The 10971-nt window shown below is 39.2% G+C and overlaps 1 protein-coding gene across 4 annotated transcripts in view; it reads right to left on the bottom strand.

Annotated features, from left to right (window-relative positions):
• LOC140933557 (uncharacterized) overlaps window positions 1–9825 on the bottom strand; it is an 18838-nt gene extending 9013 nt beyond the window's left edge. The window contains exons 1-5 of one of the 4 annotated variants that reach the window (XM_073383157.1): window positions 9709–9825; window positions 7720–7956; window positions 2497–2650; window positions 1144–1271; window positions 309–483 (exon numbers count right to left, since the gene is read on the bottom strand). In XM_073383157.1, the coding sequence (XP_073239258.1) occupies window positions 309–483; window positions 1144–1271; window positions 2497–2650; window positions 7720–7918 (656 nt within the window). In that variant the 5' untranslated portion in view covers window positions 7919–7956; window positions 9709–9825. Of the gene's footprint in view, window positions 1–308; window positions 484–1143; window positions 1272–2496; window positions 2651–7719; window positions 7957–8858; window positions 8994–9708 lie in introns of those variants that run through there. The other 3 variants (XM_073383158.1, XM_073383159.1, XM_073383160.1) reach the window with 3 other exon arrangements.
• Window positions 9826–10971: the final 1146 nt, after the last annotated feature.

Consider the following 10971-nt stretch of genomic DNA (forward strand, 5'->3'; position numbering starts at 1 on the left):
ACTGCCTTTACATGGTGTAAGCACTAAGCTAGAATCTAAGTAGTCCTCAAAATTACGGTTGCAGAAGACGCTCCTTCAAATTTAGCTGACTAGATTTTAGAAGGGCTAAATATACGTAGACTCAGAGGAAAATCAAAGTCACAAAGCACAAATTTTCGTCTGGAATTTAATAGCTCCACTTTTCGCGCCCTATGCAAAGTCTTCTTTTGCCACACGAGGGTTTAGCCGAGGTTTGGGCCATGTCGGCTAAATTAACAACAACAGCAGCAAAGAGGATAATGGAAAGCAATCAAACAGATCAAACTTACTTTTTGGCTAGAGTTCGTGGATTTGGCTTGAGAAGATCTCCAGGTTTGGTGTAAACGTGTTTAAGAGGAACGTTCCTGCCAAAACGGTAGAACCGGCTTCCGGCAGTGGTGTTATTAAGATCATTGCACGTCCCGTCGATTGTTCGAGCTTCTTTCATTTCCTTCGTGCAGACATCTTCAAGAAATAAAATAACAAAATAAAATGAAACAAAACGAAACGCCGTAAACGTAAAAAAAAGTCTGAAAAGTTTAATACGTGGTGCAACAAAGTACGATAATTAAATTAAAACAAAGATAAAAGGGACAATGAAAATGAGAGGACAGTAAAAAAATTATGGAGATAGAAATCACTAGAACTTGCTCAACAGAGAATAAACCTCTCTTTCTTCAATGTCAGTGTACTTAAAGTTAAAAAATCGATCAAAGAATTGAAAGTGATGAGGATGGTGGTGCGCTTATTCGAAGCAATCAATTAGGACGAAGCTGTGGGTGCTTATACATGGGAAGGCGCTAATTTTAGGAAGTCTAGGCATCCACGACAGGAACAGCTACGGGAACGTCAATAAACAGTTTAGTGAAGAAATAAAATTGACTTCACGTAATCGCCATGAAGGGTAAAGAAGACGATTGCACTTAATAAATTACGTTTTTTGCTGTAGCTATATGGACGCTTGTGGTATTACAACTTACCATCAATTCAAAACATGTCGCCGTTTCTGATTGGCTTTAATAATCCCCGATAAATAACCGCCTCCTTAAATCCGCATTATTCTTACTATCATACTAAGCTTCATTTAATAATTTAATTCAATGTTTTTAAAGGTGACGGACTCACATGTATTGTAGAGTGAAACATGGTGAGAGCCACCACAACGCAATTTCTTCTCAACGCCTTTGCACTTTTTTCGACATTCACATTCTTTAACTTTCTTTGCTGATTCAAGGTTTACACCACAGTAGCATCTAAATTAAAAAATAAAAGAATGTTTCGCAACACTGTTAAATTTCTGGTAAATATTTTAAATCTCATGGTACGAATATTTGTCAGTTAAGTAACGAAGAATTTTTGCTTTTATAAGGTGTAAATTGATATATTCCCTTCTCATTCGATCTCATGGAAATCATATTTGCAAGTCACAGGCGAACCTTCTTCCTATCTTCCCTAGAATATTAGCCTATCCTTTCTTATATCGTAAGGCTGGGAAACGTAAACCCTTTCGAGCGTACCCTCTCCGTAAAGGCCATTTAGGGAGTAGTACCAACTGAGATTAAAGAAAGTTTCATTGGTCACAAAGATTTCACACTTAATGCACGCGGCAATCAGGGGCGTAGCCAGGTTTTTTACTACTGTAGTTATAGGCCTGGCTGACTTTCGTTTCCACATATCCTGAAAATTGGACGCATGACTAGTACGCACTGACCTCGCCAACACTTTCACATGGCTCTTAATAAGCTGTTTAGCTCATAGAGTGATCAAACCAAAGATTTGTAGGCACGGGCCTACAGGTCTATGGGCTGGCCACGCCCCTGGTAATCAAAAACTTTTTAACACAGACCTTTGTCAAACAGACACTTGGCTCTGTCTCTTTGCTACCGGTATTAAAAGGGCTACGTCATGGCTGTCTAGTTCATTGGGTTGATTATGCCTAAAAAAGCTTCGTATCAGGCCCAAGTTGTTCAAAAGGTGGATATTACGCTATATCCACCCGATAAATCTCTATCCAGTGGATAAGTATCAGGGAAACCAACTGCATTATCCACTGGATAGAGATTTATCCGTTGGATAGCGCTATCCACCGGATAAATCTCTATCCAATGGATAACGCAATTGGTTTCCCTAATATTTATCCGTCGGGTAGGGTATCTAACGTTTGAACAAGCGGGACCAGCTAAACATCTCTCTCAACGAATTATATATTTATCGTCATAAACAACAAAAATGAACGTTGCAAAACTGTTGGACTAACAAGTTATCAAAAACTCAGTGCAACTGCCGCTGTTTTAATCTTCTCCTTGAAGTTTGTTCATCCCTCCCTTTTTTGTATTTGCTGTGTTCTTTATACTTTCTTTTGTCTTGAGTCGTTTTTATTTTTGCGTTTAACTCAATTTGATGGCAGTTCTCACATGTCCAATTTTGATCAATTCTGTGACACAGTTCCTATTTTTAAATGATTGTATAAAATTTTACCTGTCTCCTTTTGATAAGGCTGCATATGGAAGCATTTTACTTTTACAATGAGCAACGCATTTCTCGGGAGTCACTGACGATAAAGACTGTTGGACAAAGTCGTTGATATTATGATCCAAAATTGACTTCTTAAAGCATCCCATATATCCATCGCCTTGTGATACAAATAGAGAAAAAATGGTCGATAAGATAAATAAATGCTTTTTCAAAAACTGAATGATAAGTCATTAGGACGCCTGGTTTGTAGCTCTAACCGTATGGGCTGGGGTTAACTGTAACTAGAAAGCTTTACGGATTCTAAGACGAGTATTACTACGAGTTCGAGATTTTTTCAATGGTCAACCAATACCAGCCTAGTCCCTAGGCGTTCTCTCTTGCCCTGTTGTCCGCGCGAGTATCTCTCGGTGACGTCACAGTTCAGGGTAGAGTCCAGGATTGACCGAGCCGAGAACGCCTAGGCTGAAGGCTGAACCAATTCTCGGTTTTCACATGACGTCACCAAACTTCAAACTAAGAAAGTATCGATTCTTCTGAGTTTCTGAGTTTCATGAGGTATTACAGCGCCTAAACACCTTTATTTAAACAGAGTTTGGGTTCGAAAGGGTTCTTCGTTTTTCGATAGAGGACGTTTGAATTTCTAGGCTTTTGCGTGACGCAGCATTTAGCCGGCGGCCACAACGGCTCTTATGTGGGTTAAAAACAATACCAATTTTGGGAGATTTTGCTGTCTAAACATTCCTTGTCTCAGAATAAATATCACTTTAATAGTTTATGAGTTTTTCAAGTGATGAATTAACGCATTAGTAGGAAAACTCAAAAACAGATGTTTCTGTTGGTTTCCGGCGGCCATATTTGTGCCCCGCAAAGAGACACAAACATGGCGTCGCCATACAAAGTTTTGTAAATTTGGGTAAAACGTTTTTCCTAATATCTCGCATATGAAATATCGCACAGACCTGATTCTTGGCGAGGCCTTTTGCTTATTTATCTTCTTTTATTTCCTAGATTCGGGACTTTCTGTATTGAATGGTTTGCAATTTTGTTTTTGATTGCGTGACAGTGAAAACCGAGAATACTAAGTAGTGCACGCTCGTGAGCCAGCGTCATTTTGGCGGGAAAACAAGGTAGCCGTCGTCATTCTATTACGAGTTTTCACGCGAATGTCGTGGTGGCGAAAACAACATATCAAATGTTAGAAGTTTTATCATTTTGCTATCGGGAGAGCGCGAAACTGCCTCCTTCACTAAAGATAACAATGCCAACTTTTCTAGTGAATAATGGTAAATTGAAGCTTTCTGGGAAGCCTATATTTTGAGAAGACGCGAAAAAATTTCAAGTCAAATCTCGTAGTCGTCCTCGTCCGCGAATCATAGTCTTTTAGGTCTCTAATGAGAAGCCCGCGTAACTACGACCTTGATTTAGCACGTGAGAGACATGAGGAGACACAAAGGGCTTGCACTGTAAGTATCCCGGAAGGCTCCATACAATTCCTTATAATTTTGTTATAAGGAATTGTATGGAGCCTTCCAGGAGACTTTTATTCATTAGCTTAGGCGCGGCGGATTTTGTCACGTATGATCAGCGCGAGGTGTTTTTCCCGACACCCTTCTGTCAGGAAAATGTCATCATATGAAAGCAAACCAGACACGATCGCGTCGGCAGGCCGAAGCCGGCAAAAATAAAAGGCTTTTCTTCTTCCAGTTTTGTTTCGATGTGGTCAAAATAAATCAGGTTTGGGTTAGGTTGTAGGTAATAAAATATTATCTTATTCAGTTCTCAAGGACCTTTAGAAAACGAGATAATTGACTGGAGAAAGAAGCGTGAAAACGCTTTTCTGGAAGAAAATATATTTTAATTCTCGCAGCAATTTTGCGAAATCGCGAAGCGCAATATATTCAGTTTCTTCCAAAGCCGTCATGATTAAGCAGTGTAATGCCATCACAACTAAAAATGAATTTAGTTTGTATCGCAAAAGCCGCGAAAATAGAGATGAAACAAAAAATGGATCGGAAAAATTAATAAAATCACCAAAAAACCGTCTCGCGGTTGTGTAGAAAACGAAGACCCTGGTCGAAATTTTGTATAATTGAAGATATTGTTGTTTCTTACACATCTAAGGTCGAGATACCCGTTTCTAGATATTTATAAGTGATTTTGAGGGGGTCTTCGTTTTTGGGTCTTAGGTCTTAGGTCTTCGTTTTCTACCCACCCAAACAAACCGTTGGTTTATTTAACCTAACCATGAAAAGGAGACGTCTGCACGCAGAGTTCATTTCATACTACATATAGTTGTGATTTCGGGAACGGACCTCGGGAGCCTCATTGCCGTAATATCTTCGACATTGCAGAAACTACAGCAGAATCGCCCTGCTCGCGTGCTAACTTTCCCTTCCAATTATGACTATACAGTACCAGTGAATTGTTTCGAAATTTAAAGGGGCGAAATTTATTTCCATCAGCGCGTAGTTAGCTAGTTAAGCAATAATAATGCACAGCACTGTAAATAACACGGTTCTAGAATATCTGACGGCTTCGCGTTTTGTTCGTCGCTGCATGCGATTTAATCGCTTATAACCTAACAGAAAATGCATGAATACAAACAAGCTCGCTGTTCCACAACCCCGCACTGAATTTTAAAAGAGAAGCCTTTCTTATAACGGAAGAGTGTTGTAGAACAGCTTGTCTCTGAAGGTGCGGCAATAATTTTTTTAACGGAAAATTAAAAAACCTTAATTTAGATATATGTATCTTTACACAAGGTCTAAATGTGAAGCAGGTTTTTTATTGTTATATCGTTATTATTTTAGTTTTTATCTGGTTATATTTCTATACTTGAATGTAAATATACCTAAGGGAAATACCTTGTATTACCTTACCTTACCTCTGTGATGTGTGTAAATTTGTCTTTTGCTATGATTTTAGACAATACGACTTCTCCTGATTATCAATTGTGCTTTAAAACAATGTATCAAGCGCGCGATAAAGAAATTGTCTAAGTGCCACGGTGTAGCACTTTATGACAAAGTTTTAACTGGAAAACTTGTTGCCATCTGATGTACACCTGTATAGTTTATGTTTGTAAGCTCTACCTAAAATAATCACTGGGTTACACTGCACCCATGGGTGTGCCACCTAAAGTGCAGCCTATGTTTGTTAGCTCTACCTAAAGAATCACTGGGTTACACTGCACCCATGGGTGTGCCACCTAAAGTGCAGCCTATGTTTGTTAGCTCTACCTAATGAATCACTGGGTTACACTGCACCCATGGGTGTGCCACCTAAAGTGCAGCCTATGTTTGTTAGCTCTGCCTAAAGAATCACTGGGTTACACTGCACCCATGGGTGTGCCACCTAAAGTGCAGCCTATGTTTGTTAGCTCTGCCTAAAGAATCACTGGGTTACACTGCACCCATGGGTGTGCCACCTAAAGTGCAGCCTATGTTTGTTAGCTCTACCTAAAGAATCACTGGGTTACACCGCGCTCTGTGACGGACGTTTGCCTCGCGCTCTCTTCAGAGACAAAAAAGCTATAGTCTGTTTGGCCAAAAATCAAGCTTTGTTCCCCCCTAAAAATTTGACACCATATTGGGCCCCGAAAGACGTTAAAAGTTCCTCCACAATAGAAGAGTGTTTTGCTAGAGGTTAGAAACATTTGGCTTACATGAGTTTCAATATAAAGGTTCCAAAACGTACCAGCATAATTATAGCACACAAACATTGTCATCAAACTCCTGGCATGTAGCCTGAATAAGCCAAGCAAATATAAATAAAGCATATAACGAGAAATATTCGTCAAATGGTCTCGTTAAGTAAATTATACTTCACTTTGCGAAAGAAATTTATCTCTTGTATCCGTGTTACGCATCGAAAAAGCGAGGAGTCATCGCATGACATTAGGTAACAGAGGTAATACCCACGGGTTTCACGCATTCCAATTCCACGATTTTTCGCCGAGTAACAAATTTAAAACTTCAACTCTTACCTTACAGTTGTCGGTTCATTTACCTTACATTCGCCAACACTAGTAAACATGGACAAAACGATGAAATCCGGCACTCTTCTTTCAGAAGTAGCAAGCCGCATGAAGTAAAATCCACCGATATGCGCTGCATTCTCACCACAAATATAAACATTTGTCGTGGAGAAAATACGACGAGGAGGAAAAAATGCCAGATCTTCGCCTCGGCAATGTATTCTAGCTACCAAGCCGGCGTATCTCCAGAAGGTGGACTCGAAGTGGGACAAACCTTGTGATTTTTTCAGGACCGCTTTACGCGCAAACTAATTTATTCTGGCGCGAAATGAAGATTAAGAAAATGTATCTGAAATCTAATACACGACAAGAAAATTTTCGCACTTTCGAGGAGCGCGACATATTAAATGGGATTAAGTCGGATTAGCTGCCAGCGGAGAAAACATCCCTGCGTGGGATTGTACTTCCAGTAAAAAGCCTCTGTGTCCTCTCATGCATCCTAGTTATGTAGGGAACAGTAAGTAGTTGGAAAATGAAAGCCTTAAAAAATTGAGGATTGAATAAGATTCGAACCCGTGAAAAACTGAGATATACCGGTGCAGAGAGCTTATCAATTAGCGATCAGGACCCGGTTGCTCGAAGCATGGTTAGTGTTAACCAGCGTTTAATACCTTGACAGCGTATTGGTTTTGATACTGCTTAACCAATGGTTAAAGCTAACCATGCTTTGAGCAACTCGGCCCAGGCCAACTTGGAGCTGTCAGGTACCCCCAGAGCGCACGTAAAAGACTGAGATGAAGATATGAATGTGAGTTAAAAAAAATTTCAGATATCTGAGCTGCAAGAGAAAGATTTAGCACGCGAAAGATCATGGCATCTTTTAGGTAACGCAACCAGCATGTCGGAGCGAAAAATTTCAGGCCTGAATGGGGTAAAAAGCCATTCTTTTAAAAAATCTCTCTCTCCCTTAGTTTAAATATAGGATATTTCGTACACTCACAGGGGCGGATCTAGGGGGAGGGTGCAGGGGGTGCGCACCCCCCCCCCCCCGAGATGACCTGCAGTTTTCTAATACAACTGGTATTCTGCGAAAAAAAAAAACTATGTGGTTTATTGGTGTTGAAGTAGAGCAAGAGATGAGTGCACCCCCTCCTAAAAAAAATCCTGGATCCGCCCTTGACTCACTTTAAAGACTTAGATTAACACTTAAACAGCCCTTCACCCTGAACTTGGCTCAAGAATATACCTACCCAACACTGGATCATTACATCTCCGTTTGACCTGAGGTAGAGGGTTTGGGTAAGAATCAAATATGGCATTATCCAGCAGGCGTTCCCTTACAAACAGCGTGTAAGCCATTGTCAACACCATCGGCATGTGCCACCATACGTAACCTTTATACAGGTAATACTTGATCAGTTGTGACAGGTACAAGAGCCCCGGATCCATGCTGATGATAGACAGCGGTCGCCTCTAGAAAGACACTGCTGATGCGAGGAGGAATTTTATAATTAGCAAAATTGCTTAATGCAGAAACTTAGAGTCATGATACATAGAAAAGAATTTGAATTATAAAAGGCTCCTTTTTCGACGCGCTAAACAGACTATGAAGCGTGAATGAAAGTACTCGTGTCCTGAACCTGTCCCTCCCACCTCAGCGCTGTGCTGGGTACCGGGAAAGAGGCCAGGGGAAAGTCAACGCATTTTTTTACAGTAAAAGGATATCACTAGTTTTAAATAAAATTACAGATTTTATAAGCAAAGTTGGGCGCCATTGAAGGTAATTGTATTCTTAGTACAATCCAAATTAGGTGACATAATTGGGGGGGAGGGAGGGAGCAAGAGATGTTTTTTTTTCCAATTCTCACTTTTCGCCCACTCGCTCAGGCTATCATATATCCACACGCATGATCCAGTTCGCGTGTTTATCACTGCGGCTCTACGTAAAACAAATCAGCGATAGTAGGGTCTTTTCTTATATGGCTCCTTACATAATGGAAACAAGTTTCTCTATCAGACTGTTTTCCTCCCAAACTACGGACACCTGACTATTTCTCTTTCCAGTATCCGCATTAAGGAGGATGTACTGCAAAGTTGCAAAGTGTATTCTTGATATTTCAGGCGGTCGATTGAATAAAGATGAGGGAAGGTCGTTACTTGTTCGTAGGTTGACATCTGATTTAAGTGTCTCGAAATTAAGATTAAGTATACCAATGCACAATGAAATAATGGAAACTAATACTGAAACCAATAATCGGCAAAAAAACTCAAGTAGCTTTTTTCTCTTCTTCTTTATATTACAACTGCGAATAGTCTAAAATATCGTATCTTTTCAAATTTCATTTAAAGTTAACCGTCAATTCAGTTTTGAGGAAATCGAGAAACTTACTTTGAAATAAATCTCAGACTACTCACGATAACGTTAAATTTGACTTGGAATCGCAAGATCATCAATTAATGGCGGTACAGAAAGGTTATCTTCTGGGGAAGCCGGGATTGAAGATGTTTAGTTCAGTTGTGTAACCTGATAAGAGAAGCAAGGTTGCTAAAGACCAGAATGGCTTAAGCCCTCCAGTTTTTCTAATTAAAATATTTAGTTAACTCGCAATGTTTTGAAAGGCCAGGATCAAACAAACTCAACAGAACACCTTCACAAACGTCATACAGATGGCACTAATGCAACCACTGACGGAAGCAGTTTCCTTAGACAGGGAAACATGAGTTTATCGATAGATTCTCTTAACAAAAATATTATAAACATATTATAAACGGCTAAAAAGAATAATTAAGCTTGAAAAATGAGGGAACACGTAAATTAGAAGCGGTCAGTTACTGTACCGCTATGAGGAGAGGGTTCTTGTAAAAAATATAGTTATTGATTAATAGCTGCTACTGTCATAGTGGCTCTAATTTTGCGAGCTATGAGGCAAGTAGTTTTGCCGTACTTTTGCCCCCATTTAACGCGAGAATTTCTCTAGTTTTTTTTCACTCTTCCCTAGACTCGACAATTCTGGCCAATCGAAAGTATATTTCATTAAATCACAGTGTTCGAGTTTTCCCCGAAATAATAGGACTGGCTTTTTTTACTCCCGGCAGTTTTGAATTCTTTGAGAACGGTTCTGTTTGTAGTAAATAGATTATTGTTCAGTTTCAAAACCATCACATGTCCTGGCCAATCAATTCCTTTTTTCCTTTTTTTTGAGTCGAATCGTAGATACGTATTGAAGTTGAGTACTCACCAGCAATCGGAGCAAAAAAGCGGTGAATTTAACAACTTGGCTTCGATGCTTAGACGTTCTTAATAACCGCTTATCCAGGAAATCTGAGCAGTCTAAAAAAAAACTGACGCAAATTTTCAGAAAAGAGCAATTAGAAACTGTGGTATGTATTTCCGGCACTCGTCGATAATTGGCTTTACTGTTCAAATAATTTGTTAAGAAACTTAGTTCCTGCGACGCTCAAACAAAAAGCATTGTATATCATAAAAGCATCGTGAAGCTTACGTCTTTTCTATTTACTGTAAATATCTAATAACGTAAAAAAAGTGTTTCGAGATTGCTTGGCAACAACAAATTACTAAATTTTACGCACTTTCTGACATCATAAAACTTATGAATGCTAACAACGGCCAATCAGAAAAAAAGTTGTACTGATCGGGTCGCTTTTAGAAGAGAGTTTTACCCAAGATCTACCCGGAGCAACTTTGCTTCACTGACTTTACGTTTTGACAAGAGCCATTATCATGATTATGGCTCTTGCTTTTGAGTAAGAAGTTTTGCAACTTTTTCTCCTCCAGTAAATATGAGGCGAAATTTAAAAAGCATTAAAAATCCTGGATTACGAATTGGTTCAAAGTTGATAAAATCGCTGATCTGAATGACCTGAATGAAAAAAGATCATAATCAAGCATATCGCCAGATTAAACATTTTTCGTTTAAAAAGCTTTAAAACAATAATCATTGTTGTCAATTTGAACCAAGTTTTCGTTTACTTACAGAGAAAACAATTTTTAAAGAAAAGCTCTTCATTTTCTAATTAATTAAACGGATTGACAGTGGATGTCAACTAACAAAAGGCCCTATTTGCATCTGTGTTAAGCACTTTTAATAACGTGGAATCGGATTTTTAGACTGCTCGTCAAATGACAGTTTATGAGGTTATAAAATTGCATTTTATCCTTTCAAATATCACTTTAAAGCTGTTATAGTCCTTTTTTGGGCGTTGGAAGTGTAGGAAATTGTCAACGACATCGTATGGAAGACACAATCAGTATTGTCCGCAAAATTAACTTTAAATTAAAAGGCCGAATCTTTTAACCCCAAACGGAAATGGATTCGTTGAAAATGACAATGGTTTTGATTCGTTTCGTTTGGCGTACAGTAACATCATGAAATAAGACTTCTTGGAATGAAAATGTTGGTATCACAACGACTCATCGGGAAACGTCACACTCTTTTTTAAGGCTTCCGGTCCAATAAGACACCCTTTTCAGAACTCTAAAT

The sequence above is a fragment of the Porites lutea genome, chromosome 4, assembly GCF_958299795.1.
Source record: "Porites lutea chromosome 4, jaPorLute2.1, whole genome shotgun sequence".
Lineage (NCBI taxonomy): Eukaryota > Metazoa > Cnidaria > Anthozoa > Scleractinia > Poritidae > Porites > Porites lutea.